This window comes from Mustela putorius, unplaced genomic scaffold (genome assembly GCF_011764305.1).
Source record: "Mustela putorius furo isolate JIRA1106 unplaced genomic scaffold, ASM1176430v1.1 tig00000698_pilon_pilon_pilon, whole genome shotgun sequence".
NCBI classification, from domain to species: domain Eukaryota; kingdom Metazoa; phylum Chordata; class Mammalia; order Carnivora; family Mustelidae; genus Mustela; species Mustela putorius.
In genome coordinates this window covers 85,532-106,556 of record NW_025421449.1, presented here as the reverse complement: position 1 = coordinate 106,556, position 21,025 = coordinate 85,532, and the positions used below count along the sequence as shown (strand labels likewise).

Below are 21,025 nucleotides of genomic sequence, written 5' to 3'. Positions count from 1 at the left end.
TAGAACAGGAATGGATGGCAAGACTCACAACATAGGATTTTCATAGAAGTTCATAGTAAGAGATGAAAGAGGTATGCTTTAGATAGAAGAAAAAAACTAAACAGCTTAGAGAAGATTAGAGGAACAAAAAGCATAGCAATAATCAGGTGCATATTTTTTTTCTTTTGTCATGCATGACAGTATCTGGGAACCACAGACAGTTTTAAAGAAGAATTAATTTTAAAAAGTATGTTGGGGGAAGGAACAGGAATAAAGAGATGGGAAGGTTTCCAGAGAAATGAGGTCAAGGAGGAAAGCTGAAATAAGACTGTGTGTGTGTGTGTGTGTGTGTGTGTGTGTGTGCGCGCGCACGCGCGCAAGTGTGTAGAAATTAACCGTAGCAAATATTTACTGGGTGCAGAAAATCATGTTAACTCATGTGTGAATTAAAATCATTGGTCATGCAACTATCATATGATCTCCCTGATATGAGGAAGTGGGGATGCAACGTGGGGGGTTTGGGAGGTAGGAAATGAATAAGTGAAACAAGATGGGATCGGGAGGGAGACAAACTATAAGAGACTCTTAATCTCACAAAACAAACTGAGGGTTGCTGGGGGGAGGGAGAAGGGAGAGGGGGGTGGGGTTATGGACATTGGGGAGGGTATGTGCTATGGTGAGTGCTGTGAAGTGTGTAAACCTGGCGATTCACAGACCTGTACCCCTAGGGCTAATAATACATTATATGTTAATAAAAAATTACTTAAAAACAATCATTCATCATGAAAAGTTCATTATTACATTTTGTGATCCTGGGTTCCTTTGACCTTTCAGATTCACATTACTATCCTTAAACATTTATGTTTTTCAAGCCACCGATATTCCACTGGTGGTGAATGATACCCTTCAAAATAAGATGATACAGTCTAAAATCTAGAGGCTGGACACCTCTCTTAGCTTGTCCCTAACTCAAAGAAACTTCACTGTCAGTTTAGAAAGCTAACCATTTTAATAAATATGAACATCTGAAAAGATGATACCTTTGTGTCACATAATGTTCTAAGAATCAATAAGCAAATGTTAATTGCTACTTAGAAATGTTTTATAAAATGAGTTAGAAGGTAAATGCTGAAATACTACAAAAGGGAAATGCAAAGTGGTAGATATGTCAAAGAAAACCCATTTTCTAAAACATTAACTGAGGAGTTTGCGTTCGGGGGGGGGACTATCTATAGTCAATATTCATTGTTCAAGGACCTCTGATTTATTTTCATATTCAGAATAATGGAATAAGGCTAGACCACACACATGTTCTAAGAGGTTGCTATTCTTCATTGGCTAGGAATAAAATAGGGCCAGAGAGTCCAGCTTTTGGACTTAGAAGTTTTCAAAACAAAATAAAACTAAAACAAATGCATATTGTCAGAAGAAATCATTTGCTTCCCCTTCCTATGGGTATCCTAATATAGGAATAAGAAAACTGATCATTTTGATTCCTGTGTCCCCAGTCTGCAGATATAGATGACTATCAACAGGCAAGTATTTCTGTATGATTGCTTTTCCACTTTCCCAAGCAAATTTTCTTCTTTAGGCCACAATACATTTTAGAGAGTTCTTTACAACATCTTCACTATCATCTCCCAAGGCAACAATGTGAGGCAGTATTATAATGTGGTCATCATTTTATTCCTTAAAACTTAATCAGTATCAGCATCTACCAACCTAATGCAAATTTTCCATCTTAGATCCTTAGTTTCCTGAATTGCATTTATGCAATTTATTTATGCAGCTTGGTGTTCTTACCCATGCCATAGAACTTAGTCTAGAATCAATTCTGTAAGTAAACTACCATAGCGATTCCCAGAATAATGATTCTCAGGGGAACGCTGATGCATGTCACAGATATTCAAATGAAGAGGATTGGGATGCTTTTTGAAACTACTCCTAGTCCCCACTATTGGCCCTGGAGTTAATAATGAGCTCTATCAGGTTTAGGACACTCAATTCATAGAAGTTCATGTTCACATACACTCACATTTCAGTATTTCAGGAGACAAACCCTACTTTGCCATGAACTGGGCAGGGGATTAGCATGGATCTACCTACAGAGCAACTATGAAAGTAACATCACAGGGCTTGTGTGCTAACCTGGTATTATTTTTACAGGGTTCCCAATTGCTCCCTCTCTGAGTTGCAAAAGACATCGGCTGACTACAGATCTGATTTCAGTGATATTTAGAAGGATTAACAACCACAAATGTGATGACAATATTATAGGAAAGGAAAGCTGCATCCGACAGAGCAACATTTATGGCAGCTTAAAGGTAATTGTCATAAAACTGAAAAAGGCTACACCGTTTTAGGGAACATGGGAAGTGTCTTGGGGACTAGGGCTCTAGTTCTAGTTCTACCACTGACAGTCTGACAACTGTGCCCCCTGTTTCTCGATCTAGAAGAAGGAAGGGAGAAAGAGTTGCCTTGGCATTTATGTCCCAGAAACATACCTAATTTGGTGAAATAATACATGAAAAGTGCACTCAATTATAACAAGCTTAAGTGTTCTTCTTCAGTTCAAGCAGCACATTTTCAAAAGAACCTACTTAGTAAAAATTGCCCAACATATCGCACAATTGTAAAATACTGTATATCCACGACTGCACTGGAGGTGGAACCATGAAGATAGAAACAAAGGAAAACAGCATATGGGCAGGGAAATCTGGAGCCTTGTTTCCAGGGATCACTTACTCCACAATTTCCACAATATTTGGCATACAGTTTTGCCTGAAATCTTGTTATGTTTCAAAATAGATTTTTATCAGTTCCCATCTTGGGAAATTAACCAAGAGTTCTGTTATTAAAATGTAAACCTACATTTAAAAAATAACCACATGATGAAATGCAAAAATAAATGGCCCAAATAACAAAATACTCAGTCTATTTTTCTTTTATTTGATGCTCACTTATGGCTTTCCTTTTTCTCCTTCAGTGTGAGCACTTACTAGAAAACAAGGAGTTGTATGGGTTGAACCACAGGATATTGCCTATTAATGGCTATTTCACATGATTCAAGCTAACGTAAAGAGTGAGAGGAACTGGTGAACAGACCTCTAGCACATTAGATTGTAGGAGACAAATAAAGGACAATGTGGCATCCCAGCATTCCTTAAAGTCTAGATCTTCTCATATATTGCAGTATTTCAAAGATGTGATGGTATTTGCCTATACTGGGTTGAGGATTGCTGGAATGGTCAGCAAACTAGCTAGTCCTTCTCTTTCCTTAACATATTCTATTCTGTGTAAACACATATAAATAGTTAAACTGATTAACTACCACGGTAATCAAGAACTGTAGATCCATGTGGATGAGTTTCCCATATGACCCTTGGTTAATCTATGTTCTAACTTCTAAGAGTGCAGGGTCAGGCTCACTGAGGTCTGGTGACTTGACCATCCAAGGACCAAGTTAAGTGAAATGATATTTCTTATCATGAAATTCCAATAAACCATTGTGTGCAACAATCTTACCTGCTGGTTTGATCTGGCATCACTGAAATTCATTTTTTTCCCCAAGTCTTGAATGACCGCATTCTTAGTTTCACGAATGTAATCATCATTCACCGGTTGGGGAGACTTTGTGTTTTTCTTCATTAGTCCCTGGGATGGCCTGTAAAATAAATTCACATCTGATACACCCATGAGAAACCCTTGCCAGTGTCTGAAAGCCTAGAAATCAGAGTGGCTGAACTGGCGGTCAGACAGTAGGAGTCACCAGGCACTTAGGGAGGTCAGCTTGGGTACCAAAGTTGAGCACTGCACAGAGACTCTGTGTCCGTAGAGGTGTTTTCAATATTTAAATTATTAAACCTGTAAGGTGTTCAATATCCATTTAGTGCCTCAGAGATAAGATTATCTAGAATCCACTAAATGAGAGTCCTGTCCCAGACCAAGCTATTCCCTGTATATCCTTTCTTAAGTGACATCTTTTACTCAAGAAATCTAAATGACACTTACACAGATGGTGCACTTCTGGGCAGCCCCATGGCATTGGTGGGAGGGATGGCAGGGAGAGAAGGCAAAACAGAGCTGAGGAAAGCCACTGGGTTCTGAATCCGGCTGGTGGGAGAGACAGGAGCTGGGGAAACACAGCGGGGCTGAAACTGGTTTCCACTGGAGATGGCAAACGTGAGTGGCGCTGGTGCTGGCTCTACTGGAGCTAGAGGGGGTGGCTCATTTGGGACGGAAACTCCTCCTAGAGATTTGTTTGACACGGAGGGCTGAGAAACCAAGAGGCTCTCTTTGCTCACTGTCCTCTGAATGGTTTGAGGAGTGCTGCTCAGGGTGAACACTGGCGAGCTGGAAGGGGACACAGTTGCTGCGGTGGTGTTTGGAGAGGGGAAGAAATGCTTTGGCCGGGCCAAGCTGAATGTCTGTGATGAAGGAGCCTTCACCTGCTTGCTGGGCATCATCACCGCCGGGGAAACAGTGGAGTTCAAAGCACTCATGTTGAAAGGAAACTCCTTAGGAGAGGAGGGAGATAGGTTTTGCAGCTGCTGTTGTTCCAGTAGGACTTGGTTGTGAAGCTGTTGTAGCTGACTGGAATCACTGCACAAAAGACGGGGAGAGAGAAGGGAAATCTGTCACTATCAGCCTCACCGATCAGAAAACGTCAAGACAGTCTATTTACAGTTCTATGCTGATTCAGAACACACAACCAAAGTTGTCAGAAATGAGCTGATCAATTCCTCATGAGCGGTTTCTCTTTCCTAAATCTGTTTTATTGTCGGCAAGAAGGGGAAAAGCCACCACAACGCACAACTCCAAAAGGCATCGCTCACATTGTATTCTTTGTGTGGTGACCTTGAAACATGGCAGCACAATTTTAGAATGTTTATAAATTAGAAAGAAGAAATAGAAACAACGGTCCTCTGTTGGGAATGCCCAAAGTTCTGACTGGAGCAGACTATATCTCAGCTTTGGGACAGAAAGCGGTGAGCTACGTATTGCTGTAAGGAACTGAATGTGTTGTATGCTTCATTTTGCCTCAGTTTAAAACCTTAAGAAAGCCACTGGATGTGTCTTGGTGTTTCTCATCCCCTCTTGACAACAAATGTTATAGATAAGGTGACCACATGTCTCAATACATTCTGGGCAGTCTTGGTTTATGACTGTTTTCCTGGTGCTTTTTTTACTCTCAAAAATGTCATGATTTGAATCATAGATTATATGGCCATCTTAATTAGAAACATAGCCTTAGACTTTTCTTGTTCCTAAAAGGAGAAGATCAAACAGAAAATATTTTCTTCTTTTGTATGAAACTGAATCACAGAAGCATTATATGATTTGCCTACAGTTTATTTATCTTAACAAAATGGCTAGTAATTTTTTTTTAAAGATTTATTTATTTGAGAGAGAGAGAGAGAGAGCAAGCGAGCATGGGGTGGGGGAGAGGCAGAGGGAGAAGGTAAGAGGGAGAGAAACAGACTCTACTAAGCGCAGAGCAAGCCCAATGAGGGGGTTAATCCTGTGACCCCAAGATCTCGACCTCAGCCAAAATCAAGAGTTGGATGCTCAACTGACTGAGCCACCCCGGTGCCCCCAGTTATTATTTTTTTAAAAGGTTTTATTTATTTATTTGACACACACACAGAGAGAGAGAGAGAGAGATAGCAAGAGAGGGACACAAGCTGAGGGAGTGGGAGAGAGGGAGAAGCAGGCTTTCTGCTGAGCAGGGAGCCCAAGGTGGGGCCTGATCCCAGGACCCTGGGATCCTGACCTGAGCCAAAGGTAGATACTTAAGGACTGAGCCACCCAAGTGCCCCTATTTCTTAAGAAAGAAAATGGAAAATGAAAATCTGTAAAAATCTTATGTGCATAAAGTTGTAAGGGCTGCTATTTAGAAGAATCTACTCTCAAATGAGTACGTACAGGAAGATCCACAAGGAAAACTGTGGTGTTTCAAATCTGCCATGGTTTTATGTTCTTTGGAAACATAGGTTGCTTCTGGAACATAGAAGGTGATCTGCTGAACATGAGAGCTATTAAAAATGAAATGTTCAGTATTTTCATAGCATTAGGAAAGTCAACACGAATGGTAATAAAGTTGAACCAGGAAGTTCTCCAAACCTTGATTTTTCTTAATTCTGGGAGTTTAAGACCTTTCTCCTTCCTTTCATTGACATTTCTTTTTTTTTTTTTTAAGAAATTTTTTTTAATTTATTCATTTGACAGACAGAGATCACAAGTAGGTAGAGAGGCACTCAGAGAGAGAGAGAGAGAGAGAGAGAGAGAGGAAAGCAGGCTCCCTGCTGAGCAGAGAGCCCCATGTGGGGCTGGATCCCAAGACCCTGAGATCATGACCTGAGCCAAAGGCAGAGGCTTAACCCAGTGAGCCACCCAGGTGCTCCTCATTAACATTTCTGATTACAATATATGGAAAAGTAACTTTACAAAATAGAGCCCCGTATGTTGTCATATAGTTATATAATATGCAATCCTTCCTTGTTTGTTGATAAAAATTCTTGTTTTGACTTAAACTAAGAATTCAGAAGCATTAACCACTTGTTACAGTAACTTTCTTCTCTCTCTACTTTTTAGAAGTATATAAGCTTAGAGAATAAAGTAATATAGTTACAGATTAATTAAACCTTTTAGTTTCATCATGGATGAAAGATTCAGCAATCAAGAGAAGCAGAAATATCTTTGTTAGGTTATCCTTAGGAAAATATAAAATATATACAATTAATATTGTTTCTGTTAGTGTTAACTTTCCTAATGGTATGAAAATACAAAAATCTTTAGATTTTTTAATGGATTTCGTATTTGTCAGGTCACATTCTGTGGTTGCCATAGCCTGAAGACAATGCTGTATGGTTTTCAGGACATCTCTGTACAGAGTAGTCTACAAATTTTCATCTTATGATTTTCCAGAATCCTTTCCTCGTGGCTACAGAAATAGAAAAAGTAGTCTATGACATGTAAGTAATCTCAGAAAGATAAGGATGATCGAAAGTGGCAGGAAGTCATTTGGTACTGATTGAGTCTTATTTTCCTTTAGTTCCCATTGAATAAAAACGAAGAACTATCTTTTTATTTTAAGTAAGATTTCCAATGGCATGTCAGCCCTTATCATTTAATGCAGTGTATCAGCTTAGAGAGGGTCACAAACCTTAAACATAATGATATGTGAGATAGAGTGTTAAATTGTTTTGCTTATCTAAGATTCTGGAAAAATTCATTTGAGAATAATGTCTCTTTTTGTTGAACAAGATTGGTTTTTGTTTGTTTGTTTGTTTGTTTCTCATTTTATTAGTCTTGTTTCACAAGGGATTTAAAAGAGCAATTTGGATTCCCTTATTCATTACATCAGCTGTCAATGCTATTATTTGATGAACTTTTATTAAATCTTCTGTGTTAACTTTGCCAGGCACTATAGGAGAGATATACATGTCTGAGATAGCACAAGCTATTCAGGGCTCCAAAATCTTACTATACATACATACAACATAAATAACCACTGGTTATTTAAGAGAACACATGGAACTTACTTGTTGCTTTAATAATGAAGGTACAAAGAACAATGAAAGAATAAAGGAAGGGAAAATAAATTACAAAGGCATTCTAGCTCTAAAATCCTGAGTAACATCTCTAAAACAAAGTAACAGCCTGTCATAAATTGCTACAAGCTCAGCTGCTCTTTTCTTGTTGCCATGAAGATTTCTGAAGTTGGGTCTGTATCCAAGCTTTCTTTTATCAGCTTTCAAGCTGACACCAAGTTTTCTTTTACCCAGGCAGATTTATCAGCTCTCTTGAGTTACCTGAATATATCTTCTCCTTTGCCACAACACATAATTTAACCATGATGCTCAAGAATATGGTTTCTGCAGACAGACCGACTTAGGTCCTCATCCTGGCTCTGCTACTCATGCATTGTCTGTGTGGCTTGGGGTAGTTTCTAGACCTTTTCTGACCCTGATAGCCTCATAAGTAAAAGAGGAATAAGTACACTCTCAACATTGTTCGGTGAATTGATCAAATCACCGAAAACATATAAGTACTCAATAACTGGTGGCTTTTTATTTTTTAGTTTGTGAACCACAAATGTCAATTTCAAGATTTGTAAGAATGAAAATTGAGAGTTTCAGAATAATAAAGATGCTTCTTTTTGTTTCTGGGGAACAAAGGAATCTCTTAGGGATTTTAGATGAAAAAGCTTAGTGACAAAAACAACAAAACAAACTTGAGATAGTGTATCAAGTCCTTTTGAAAGCTGTTTTGGCCACACAAATTTTGGGCAGTGTGTGCTGGAGCCAGTTCTCGATTGCTCTGGAGAGCAGATTGTGCACATCTCATTCCAATTCCCAGTTCAATGACCTTTCTTTAGTAGCTTGAAATAGAACATGGTGGGAGAAAATTGGCAAATGCTACAAATCAGGGCTTCCCTGTCTTTATCCGTTTTTAAAACATCTGCTAGCACATCACTAATTAGAATAACAAATTCTGAGTAAATATGTCTCTGCAATTGGCTTCTAGCCGTGGTTTTAGCAGAGGCTACCATGCTGGCTACACATTAGAATCACTCACAGAGCATAAAAGACAAGATAAAGACAAACCTCAGTGATTTAGGCACCATTGCCCAGAAAGTCCAGCAGCCCGGGAAAAGATCCAGGCCTAGTTATTATTCTTTTTAGAAGTAGGTCAGTGGTTCTTAAACTTTAGTGAGCCTCAGAAGCCTCTGGAGGGCTTATTGAAACCCAGATTTTGCCCTCCCCGCCCCCTACCCCCAGCTTCTGATTCAAGTCTGGAGTGGAGCCTGAGAATCTGCATTTTCTATCAAGCTCCCAGGGGATGCCAGCACCATGAATAACAAGGCTCAAGGTGGCTTTTGCATGCACCTGGGACTGAGAACCACTGCTCTAAAGAAACACTCGTCCCCAAAACCTAGGCTTTCCCAGTACATGCTGATTTTTGTCTGACATTTTCCCCACTTTAAATGTTAAATATTGTGTTCCCCTGGGTGTGGAGGGGTGTGTGTAGGGGGTGGGGCAGAATGATAAATTGTGGTAACCCAGACTTTCCAACTTTAGACCAGTAGTTTCCAAACTGGATGAATATTAAAATATCTGTGGAGGGATTCTGATTCAGTTGGGATAGAAGACATAAATATTTTTTAAAGGCTCTACCTTTCATTAGAGAGTGTAGCCCGATGAAGAATCACTGTTCTAGACAGCTTGAATTCAAATTGAAAATCTCAAAGTCTAAATTATCCAGGCTTTGATGATACAATGTTTAAAAATGACAGTTTTTGTTTCTGTTGCAGTTTTAAGATCTATAAGAATTATGTCTATTTTTCATGTGAGTGGCAAATTGAGAGAATAAGCAGAAAATTGTGCCCTCAAGAAGATTATTCAGAGAGTCAATATATTGTAATGCAAAACCTAGAAGATTAAAAACAATGAGGTCAAAACCAGTAAGAAAAGGCTGTTAGAGGGGCGCCTGGATGGCTCAGTGCGTTAAAGCCTCTGCCTTCGGCTCAGGTCATGATCCCAGGGTCCTGGAATTGAGCACCGCATTGAGCTCTCTGCTCGGCAGGGAGCCTGCTTCCCTTCCTCTCTCTCTGCCTGCCTCTCTGCCTACTTGTGATCTCTGTCAAATACATAAATAAAATCTTAAAAAAAAAAAAGAAAGAAAAGGCTGTTAGACATATGGGTTCACAAAGGACTGCTGTGTGTGTTGTGTATGCATGTGCACATGTACATATATGTTCATCCCTCTACTAATACAACCTATAGACACAATTAAGAGAAAACTTAAGGAAGGCAAAAGAGATTAAAGAATTATATAGCACTGAGGGCTGGATTTGTAGAGCGCGTCACTGCATAGTTTAATAACAAAATATTATATTCATTGAAAGTCTGATGTGGTGGATGCTGCTGGCTGACTGCTTAATTCTTCCCTTTGTGAAAGAACTTGATTTTATTCATGGAGGCAACATCTACAGTCAAAGACTACACTTCCTAGTCTCCTTTACACCTATTATATACCGTGTGACTAAGTTCTGGCTGATGAGATACAAACACAAGATTTTTGGGTAAGACCCAAGAAGGCTCCTTAAAATGAGTCAGACATCAGGCCTTCCACCCATTTGCCTGTCCAGCAGCTTGAAATCAGACATGATGACTAGACCACCATCAGCCATCCCTGACCAAGAGGAGACCTGGAGAGGAAGCCAGTGCTCAAGAGGCATAGTGGAAAGACAAGAGACTGGGTTGTCTCTTGTCAACTGACTGTGGAGCCACTCTAATGGCCTCAGACTGCCCATCTAATTCCTTTATTTAAGAGGAAAAACCCTCATATGTTTAACCCACTGTTTGGGTTTTCTGCAACACAAAGCTAAACTGAATCCTAACTGATATACCTAATCATCCCTGAACAGTCCTTGGGTAAGAGGAGGCTCTATAAAGGAGGCAGTTCCCAAGGAAATTGTTTTGGATTACCTGTTCCCAAAATTCCCTTTTCTGTGAAATCCCCCACCTCACCGTCCTTCATAGTTCTGATTTGATCCATTTGACTCTTCTTTCCTCCAAACATAAATCCTCTGCATCTGACCAGCTGGTATTTGGAATTGAGCTGCTATGAATGACTTAATTAGCAGTGGAACTTGACACAAATTGTAGAATGGGACATGCCATGATGGGCCAGGTGTGAGGTGATGAGTCTTCAAAGAGGGAAGAGTGGAGAGGATATGCAAAGAAGAAACAAGGCGGTGCTCCAGACAGAGAGTGAGTGGGGGACAGAGGCTTGGGGTATCTTTCTCCAGGCAGGACCTGGCTGCCTTCACGTTCCCATTCCTGTGTATTTCCCTACAGTAACCACTTTTTTACTTCAGTGGATTCCTATTTCCTGTGACCAGAAGAACTTTCAGGGGACAGAGACATTTTTGGATGTGGTTTTCCAAGAGGCATGCCTCATAATATTTAATTTTATGCTCAGGATTTTGCCTGATGTGATAGTGAGACAAATATAAAACTAAATGACCTGAGGATCGCTGGGGGGTGGAGGAGTGGGGATAGGGTGGTTGGGTTATAGATATTGGGGAGGGTATGTGTTATGGTAAGTGCTGTGAAATGTGTAAGACTGATGATTCACAGACCTGTACCCCTGGGGCAAATAATACATTATATGTTAATAAAAATAACTAAAAAAAAAAAAAAAACTAAATGGCATCCCCTGCTTCCATTGAACACTTGTGTTCTGCCCTGAGAAACGCATGATGGGATCACTGTTACTATAGATTTTAATTTTGACCTTTAAAGGTTTATGTAATTATAAATATAATTTTTATAACTTTGATCCAACAGAACATAGTAGTAGTAATTTCATGTTCTGTGTTTGCTTTATTATGGATGAACTTTAAACATTGCAATATGGCTCCAATGGAGGCTCCCTAAGAGGTTAGGGTGACATCACATCAGGCCCCAAGGTGAGTCTGAAAATTATGGCTCCTCATTCTTTCATCCCTATTATATTATACGAAACCTACTGTGTTATTATAGCATATCTAGTCACAACAAAGAAAGGTCAAAAAAGTACTAGATATCTTTTCCATAATGACTACAAGAGCTTTAGCTGAAACAGAAATGGGAAACATAAGGAAGAAATTATAGATTATGAGGATTATTAGATTCGAGAAAGGGCTCTATAAGAAGAGTACAGAAGGGCTTCATTTGGAGGCTCTAATGTTAGACAAACATCTTTATCCGCTAGTTTAGGGGTAACATCAAGAATAACATTTTTCAGAGGTAGAATATTTAACAGTAAGGATAGTAGTGAGAGTACACTAATGTTGTTGTAAGGATTTATGGTTTGCAAAGGATTTAAATTGTTTCTTCTCTTTCTGTTTTTAGACCCCCCCCCCTTTTTTTAAAGTAGGCTCCACACCCAGCATGGAGCTCATTGCAGGACTTGAACTCACAACTCTGAGATCAAGACCTGGACTCTTAACCAACTGAGCCACTCAGGTATCCCATTCAGCCCCATTCGTTTTGTTTTATAATTCTTTTATTTTTTTTATAAACATAAAATGTATTATTAGCCCCAGGGTTACAGGTCTGTGAATCGCCGGTTTACACACTTCACAGCACTCACCATAGCACATACCTTCCCCAATGTCCATAACCCAACCACCTTCTCCCTAACCCCCCCCCCACAACCCTCAGTTTGTATTGCGAGATTAAGAGTCTCTTATGGTTTGTCTCCCTCCTGATCCCATCTTGTTTCATTTATTCTTTTCCTACTCCCCAAACCTTCCATATTGCCTCTCAACTTCCTCATATCAGGGAGATCATATGATAGTTGTCTTTCTCCGATTGACTTATTTCGCTAAGCATAATACCCTCTAGTTCCATCCACATCATCGCAAATCAGCCCCATTATTCTTAAGAATAATGGGCAGATTCAGAGAGGCTCAGAGGCACCCTTGGTCCTGTTGTAATTTTTACTTACAGTTTGGGTTTGGCCAGAACTGGAGGGGGTTCTTTGATGGGTGAAGAAGGCTCAGGGATTTTTGCTGCCTGTCCATTGAATCTTTCTGGGAAAGAATCCGGCCTGGTCTGCTTGGTGGTCACCACACCCTCCTCAGAAGATGCTTCACTTCCTTTGTCATCTTCAGGCAGGTTGAAGTGCACACGGAGCCCAATCCTGGAGCTGGACCGGGGCTCATTGTGGTTCACCAGAACTCCTTCAAGTTTAGGTTTAGGGGCTTGTTCCACAGAAGGGGGCTCTGGGTTGGGTGGGGATGGCTGTTGCTCAGTAATAGCCAGGTTGGTGGTGGAATTGGCCGAGTGAAGAGACCCATTATTTCTGAGGTCTTCGTTTCCTGAAAGGACAATAACAGGACCTGAGCTGTTAGCCTCACCCAGTAAGACTGAGACAGGATTATAACTGAGAGCTGGGCCATGGAGCCAACCAGATGAGTATGTAATGGGAGAATGCTTGTCAGAAACAGTGACCATAATCTGGGGCATTAAAGAATGGTGAGGATACAGGGGGGAAAAAAATCTAAACTAAAAACCCAAGTACTGGTTTGGAAAGAATATTAGAAGTGTATAAAACACCAAGGGGATGTTTTCTTAAGGACTACAAGAGATAGCAGCAGGGTCATGGGTGGTGGTCATAAATGCAACAAGAAAATGAAAATTGGATATTGTTCCATAGTCTAGACTGTTCTGGCCTTCCAGGACCCTTACCTCTTACATCGAGCTGTGCAATGCTTGACACCGTGCCGTATTTGTTGCTTGCTGTACATGTGAAGCACCCAGAGTCTTCTGCAAACACCTCAGCAATGACCAAAGTACAAATCTCCTCTAAATGCCAGTAAAACAGAACAGTTACTGACTTCATTGTGGAATTGGAATTATAAAGTTTACTGATATCAGATAAGGATTCTATAAAGGTCAATATAAGAAGTTGATTCTATGAGTTGTTTGAAAGTAATCAGTCTAAACAATTATCTGATTGGACTGGCTGATGATCAGGCTCAATGAATCAAAGATGTACAACAGAAAACTCCACATTGACTATTGGCAAGAGGATCTTACAATAACAAAATATCTTAATAAATTGTGAATTCCCGGATCATCTTCTGTTTTTATGTCATCAGTCCAGATGATAAAAATAGAACTGAGAAACAGTAAACTTAAAAAAATCACAAAAACAAATTAGGAGTTAAAGCAAAAGGAGATTTGTGTGAAATAAAAGGATTAATAAAACATTTTTAAATCTAGGGATTTCACTATGTCTGTGGGGAACTTTTCCACTGAGGTCATTTAAAATGAAGGCCACAATTTAAAACTGGGCAAGAAATATTTTGCTGTGCTAATAGTAATTAGCTGATAGAGTAATTTGAAATTTCAGGTGAAAAAAGAGTGAAAAACATCTTCTCTTTTGCAATACTATGGTAATTCTTACGGATTATTTCAATAGACAGCATGAAACCCCTTTGAATAATGACAAGGGTTATTTGCCATTATTCAAATAATGATTCCATCATCATGGAATTGATTCCCAGATTAAACCATGTGATTATAGCCTAAAATTATTATAGTTAGATATTCCTTGACATGAAGAGAGGTATAGGACAGTAGCATTATCACTCAGTGGACCTGACATGAAAAACAAAATTAACAAAAGCATTGTTGTATTAGGAGGGACTCACTGTTTCACGATAACTGAAATGAATTAGCTGGCCACCTTCTAGGCAACCTGGACCAGAGGCCACAGCAGACAGTGCTGAGTACCTGCTCCAGAGCTCTTCACCCTCCTTCCTCCTTCCTAATAGAATTCTGGCTTGGTCCACCCTCCTTGGAGAGGTCACATGCTTCAAGGCAACTTGGCCTCTCCCTCTCCCGGTCTCAGGTGGCAAACCCTGACTGGACACGCTAAGTTCTGTTCTTTCTAATTCATGGCATGCACCATACAACTCCAGTCAATGAAATAGGAGGGAACGCCTTTTCTCCTTTTTTGGAAGGAAGGAAGGAAAGTCTTTTGGGGAGTCCATGAGAAAGATTTCTTTGCTCTTAGAAGAGAACAAAAGAGTTTTGTTCCTGAATTTTGCCTCTGCAGTGTTGTCTGCATACAACACTCAGAGCTGTGGCAGCTGTCGTAGGTAGATGAATAAAACAAGACTAAGCCTGAAGACAGTGGAATGGGAAATGGGGAAAAAGCTTGGCCCCCGATGATCTTGGAGATGTAAAATCACGCCATCTTAAGACATTTCTCAGGACATCTTGCTACGTGAGAAAATACATTTTTCTTAAGACTTAAGCCACTTTTAGTGAGGTCTTCTTCATTGCTGCCAAGAACCCTAAATGATAGAGAGGCAAAGTTTGGTCTGGTGCTTCTCTGTACTTTTTCTGAGCCCTTGGACTGTGCTTCCTTCTCTCTGTTCCCCTTCCCAAACATTTCTACTCTCAGCCTTCAACAACCACTTTCAGAAGATGATCCGATTAATTGATTCACATGACACCGTACCTGTCTGATGAAATAAAGTATTCTGTCTCCAAAGGGTATTTGCCTATACAAGATGGAGGAAGACCTCTCTGGCTATGAAATTTTAGATCACAGAGCTGGGAAAGGCAGTACTTGTTTTGGGAAGGGACCCCTTTTGAGTGCCTCTGAAATGATTCTGTATATGAAATTGCCTAGTGGAAGAGCCTGCTCTGGACAAAAGTGTCAAAACCTGAAATATTTTCAAGGAGAAAAATACCACTCCATTAGCAATGCAAGAATAAGGCTGCTCTGTTCTTTACTTATGTATCCCCAACGCCCTACGGTAGGGCTGTGCCGTATGGATGGTCCGTGTCTACTTCTGGAATGCCTTTCCATTCAGTTTTCAGAAGAGAGAATTATAATAATGAAATCCCAAATAATCATTCTTACCAGGGGCACGAATACAATCTAATTTTCCAGGGTGCTCACAAGGAAGTCTTTTCAGATGTTTACACCATGGTTTGTGAGTAATTTGCATTTTCTAGAGGTTAGAGCTTCACCTACCATCACTCCCATGTCACCTTGGTATCTTCCCAACCAAATCTAATAACACCATGGAGGTTTTATTGATTCTGCAAATTTCAAAATTTGATGGATAAGTTTTAAGACACATAAACTGTGGAATTGGAACTGATCTAGCATCATGTATATTGCTCTGCTCAGTTTTGGGAGGTCACGTGTTGGGGAAAAAAAAAAAAAAGGGAGGGAGAATATTCCTAAGAAACATCCCTTAAAAACCAGGAACTAACTGCATTCATGTTCAGTATTGGATATAAATTCCAAATTTGCATGTGCTCCCCTCTTTTCCTTTTCCTACAGTAATAGCTAGAGTGGGTTGGAATCCTGCTTCTAAAACCTAATTTTTCATTTTTTCCTTGACACCAGTGTAACATCAATATGTTTTACTATTTATGTAAGATATTTAAAATCACTGACTTATGTATATATGTTTTTAATATATGTGTAATCACTGGTGCTAACATGTTACCATGCTAACAAAGTTAAAATGATCCTTACCTGGTTCTGCCATGGATCGAGGTTCTAAAAGAAAAAAAAAATTAAAAGATTCTAAGCATTTCTTTTACCGAGAGGCCATATTTTCATCAGAAGCTTCCTACGGAATTTCAGTCTCTTTTATACTCGTGAGTGATTTGATAAGGTTAATCTGTAAGTGTGGAGGTAAAGCACCAATGACCTTGATGGGGACAGGACAGTTGTCACAGAAGGGCAGCAAGAGAGCTGCTAACCAGATGTTGCCATATCTCGGGATACACCTGGATTCCACTTGGACACACAAAGCCTTAGGTGAGGAAAAGTGACTGAGTTAGGGATTCAGGAACAGCTTGCTTTTACTGGTACCCTTTCAGCTGTACCTGAAACAAAGTTTGTACAGACTGAGACTCATTCTTGGCAAGGGTTCTCACATCCTAATAAAATGTAGACTCTACCTCCTGCTCTAAAGTTTCTAGATCTGAGTAATTGATTCACACTACACTGTACCTGCCTGATAAAGTATTCTGTCTCCAAAGGGTATTTGCATATACAAGATAGAGGAAGACCTCTCTGGCTATGAAGTGTTTTCATAGAGAGCCTCAGGGTAGATAACAAAGGAGCAGATTTTTTTTTTTAAGATTTTATTTATTTGTTTGACAGACAGAGATCACAAGTAGGCAGAGAGGTAGGCACAGAGAGAGAGGGAAGCAGGCTCCCTGTCAAGCAGAGATCCCAATGCAGGGCTCGATCCCAGGACCCCGGGACCATGACCTGAGCCAAAGGTAAAGGCTTCAACCCACTGAGCCACCCAGGTTCCCAGGATCAGATTCTTTATGTTAAAATTCTCTGACATTCCTGGAAGTGTCTTCATGGTACTGATTACAGAATACAGGTGTTCAATGGCAGGCATTCAGTAAGAGTTGTGGAACTTAGGGGTGCGTGGGTGGCTCAGTTGGTTAAGCCGCTGCCTTCGGCTCAGGTCATGATCTCAGGGTCCTGGGATCGAGTCTTGCATCGGGTTCTCTGCTCAGCAGGGAGCCTGCTTCCCTCTCTCTCTCTCTCTGCCTGCCTCTCTGCCTCCTTGTGATCTCTGCCTGTCAAATAAATAAATAAATAAAATCTTAAAAAAAAAAAAAAAGAGAGAGTTGTGGAACTTAGAACCTTCCACACTGCTAGAACTGCCCAAGTTTTTTTCTTCTCAAGTTTAAATGGTATTCAGATTATGTTATTGTTGCTGCTACTGTTAAAACCTGATAGCAGTTTGACTCATATATCAGTGATAAGCAGAGACAAATTAACAACAACAACAAAAAATTACAATGTATTTTATGACCGAAATGGGTCAAGGTGAAAGCAGTACATGATAAGAAAAAGAAGAATTGACCACTTGAATATATAAATAATTCTTACAGTAAAAAAGAAAAAATCTTCAGTATGAAAATGAGCAAAGGATGTGAACAGGTAATTTAGAAATAAGAAATACAAAGACCCAATAAACATGAAAAAAATTCCATCCCCCCCATTTGCTTAGTGAAGTACAGATTAAAACAAGCGTTCCAATTTTGGACCTATAAAATTAGTGAAAATTTAAAAAATCTTTCATATCCTTTATTAGTGAAGGTATGAGTAAAGGGCATTCCCATGCATTGGTGATTGTAATAAAATATAATTAGAACAACATGTATCCCCCCCTCATTTGGGATAGTCCTGTTTTATTCCTGGGATCTCTGTGTAATTATTAATGGCAATCTCTTTCACTCCCAAAGTCCCAAAAGGTCCCAAATTAGATGATCAATTATGTGATTATCCTCAATTTAGTTCAAACTTTTGGGCTGGCATTTTGGCAATATATATTGAAAGCCTAAAAATGGGTGAATTTATAGTAGCAATCCTAGTACTCTCTATTTTTTTTTTTTGAGAATTTATTTTTAAGTAATCCCTACACTCAATGTGGGGCTCCAATCCACAACCTTGAGATCCAGAGTCATATACTCTACTGACTGAGCCACCCAGGCACCTCTGGTACTCTTTATTCTGTAGATATTCACAAATTACTTTTCTTTTACATGCATTGAAGCAATTTACAGAAGTAAGAATCTGTGAACAATTGAAATATTCAATAATAGGAGATTAAATAAACATAAAGTTGATTGTATTGATTTGTTTTTAAAGTATATTTATTAACACGAAAAGATGTTCATGACCTGCTGCGTAAAAAAATCAATTTACAAAAAAGTGTTAGATTTATTTTTATATTTGAAAAACATGCATGGAGAAATTTTTGGAGACTAGACAACACAGTATTATTAGGCTTTAGTTTGGAGCATTAGGAATACAAGTAATTTTGAAATTCTTTTAATTATATTTTTACTTGGTTGTTAAAAGTTATAGAAATAAATGAATACAATATATTTATAAAAATGATCAGAAAAATAACTTTAAAGCATCAACTTACTTTTCTGTAAAATTCTGAAATCTGGAGAATCTTCTATCAAGGTCCCTTCTCTGTACCACTCAACTTTAGGAGATGGAGCTCCTTTTACTCTGCATTCAAAGACCACCAGCTGACCTTCAGAGGCTGATAAATTCTGTAACATCTGTAATGAGAAGAATATTGTTAGAACCTAGAAGTATACATTTTTGGAATTTAGTTCCAGTGCCAAATTTTAGAAAAAGATAGTATCGTCTTCATATTTGGATTCTCTCCAAATCTTCTACATCTCCAGCAGTTTCGATTCTGTGGATTATTTGTGAAGATAGAATCATCTGAGCCTATATGAAGCTTTTCCCTCATGATCGTCTTCTTTTTCTTCTCTGTTGCAGTGCCAGACAACTATATTAAATACTAGGTGACACATTGGAAGTTTTGGAAAAATGCTGGCTTTTGGTAAAGTACTTCTGTTCTTAAATGCCCAAGTAGAGTTTAGTTTCCAGAAACAATAACAATTTAAAAAATCTGTGAAAGGATCTATGAGGCATCGTCAACAGAGTAATGTATTTCTCCACACAAGACCGTCACTGTTCGTGAGGTGGAATATCCCTGTGTCTCAAGTAACTGACTCCATTTTCCTGGCTTTGTCTTAATATTGTCTTAATATTGGAATATTGGAATATTTCCAATATTCCTGGAAATTGACTTTTGTTTTGTTTTCTTGTTTTCTTTATGTGTTTTTTAAAGTATAGCTTCAATGATCTCTTGAGGGATATAAAGAATGACAATCTCTATAAAATCATAGTCACAAATAGAGTCTGATGTCATGGTACAGTATGTTGTAATTTTGTTAAAGTATCATTAAATGTTTTTGCGCACATTCATGAAAAAAGTTTACAAAACCACTTCACTTTTGTTTGTTTGTTTCTTGAAAGTGCAGAGCCCAACGTGGGGCTTGAACTCTCGATCCTGAGATCAAGATCTGTGATGAGATCAAGAGTCGGACCCTCAACTCACTGAGCGACCCAGATGCCCCTACAAAACCACTTTGAACTGTATCATATCAATATATTCTATAATAGAATCTACCAGAGAATGGCACTCACAGTTTCCATTCACAACCCGTCTTTCACTCATGATTTGTGAGCTTAAAGGCACACATTCTGGGGCACCTGGGTGGCTCAGTCGGTTAAGTGTCTGCCTTAGGCTCAGTTCATGATCCCAGCAGGGAGCCTGCTTCCTCCCCACTGCTTGTGCCCTCCACCTCTCTCTCTTTCTCTCTAATAAATAAAAATCTTTTTAAAAAGTCACACATTATTTTGTGTAGTTAGTACTTTATTTGACTTGAGAAAGAGAGAGAGACAGAGGGAAATAAAGATAAAGGGTAGGGGAGGGGGGAGAGGGGGAATAGAGGGAGAGAGAATTTCTCAAGCTGACTCCAAGCTAAGCATGGAGCCTGAGGCTGGGTTTGAACCCAGGACCGTGAGATCACGACCTGAGCCTAAGCCAAGAGTCCAATGCTTAACCTGCTGAGCAGCCCAGGTGCCTCTTGTACTTCATTTGATTATGAAATTCTTCTTTGGCATGTGTGTGGGCATATTACTGTTTTCTTCATATTATTGTTTTTAATGTTTGAGCAAACATTATAAACATGGAAATATTATGATTAAATTCCTCTACAAGCTCTATTAGTAACAAATGCTGCAAGGCTTTCTATTATTACTATTTGGAGATCTGCATTAAGGAAATATTGGCTTCTGCATCAGAGAAAGGGAAAGCTGTATTTAGCTACTTTTTTGCTCTTGTCATTCACTTTTTATAAATATTCTGTGATTATTTATAGATATATAAATGATAGTATGATAGTATGTTCATGGCATGGCCCCATCATATTTATGACATTTGTCTAAGGGTGGGAATAACCACACAGCCTTAGTTAGCTATGTATAGTAGATGACTTTTACCTCAGAGGTATGTAAGTTGATATTGGGAAAGCCAGGGGGCACTGTAGTTCAACATTAGTGTTGAGTTCTTTTGCACTCTCCAATTTGTTTGCTGAAGTAATTCAAGATGAGATTTGTACCGAGGGGTCTCTGAATTAATAAGGAACTATTTGATAAACAAAAACAAAAACAACCCCCTCCCCCAAAATACCTTCTTATTCTTTATCTACCCCAAAGAACAACTTCTAGTGACAAGAAAGGAATGTTCTTAGTAAGCAGGGAACATCAAGGAGTCTTGGGTACTCCTGGCAAGCTGGTGGATATGCCCTCCACCTTGACATCTGATCAGATTCTGTGTAACATGGCAGCTTTGAGGCTGAGTGAAAATTTTAACGGCAGTCAGACATCTCCCTGGGATTCATATGAGATAGAGTTTCATTCCTTGAGGCAAACAAATTAGAAAAACAGACCAAGGGGGGAAAAGTGGTGGTGGTGGAAGAAGGGATTGAATAAATTAAATATGGCATCCTTTTTAAGTGGGTGTAAGAAGAATGAGGTCTCTCTATATGTTCTGACATGGCTTGCAGTTCAGATACATCAGCCAATTCTCAATCTGCAGAGGTTACACCAAAAG

General features: G+C 39.3%; 1 protein-coding gene across 2 annotated transcripts in view; it reads right to left on the bottom strand.

Moving 5' to 3' along the window:
• The window catches only part of MYPN (myopalladin), a 101,625-nt gene that overhangs the window by 29,403 nt on the left and 51,197 nt on the right, over positions 1–21,025 (bottom strand). For both annotated transcript variants that reach the window (XM_004777830.3, XM_013048621.1), the window contains 6 exons: positions 18,473–18,614; positions 16,042–16,065; positions 13,224–13,340; positions 12,481–12,853; positions 3,991–4,581; positions 3,505–3,643 (listed from right to left, as the gene is read on the bottom strand). In XM_004777830.3, the coding sequence (XP_004777887.1) occupies positions 3,505–3,643; positions 3,991–4,581; positions 12,481–12,853; positions 13,224–13,340; positions 16,042–16,065; positions 18,473–18,614 (1,386 nt within the window). The remainder of the gene's footprint in view (positions 1–3,504; positions 3,644–3,990; positions 4,582–12,480; positions 12,854–13,223; positions 13,341–16,041; positions 16,066–18,472; positions 18,615–21,025) is intronic.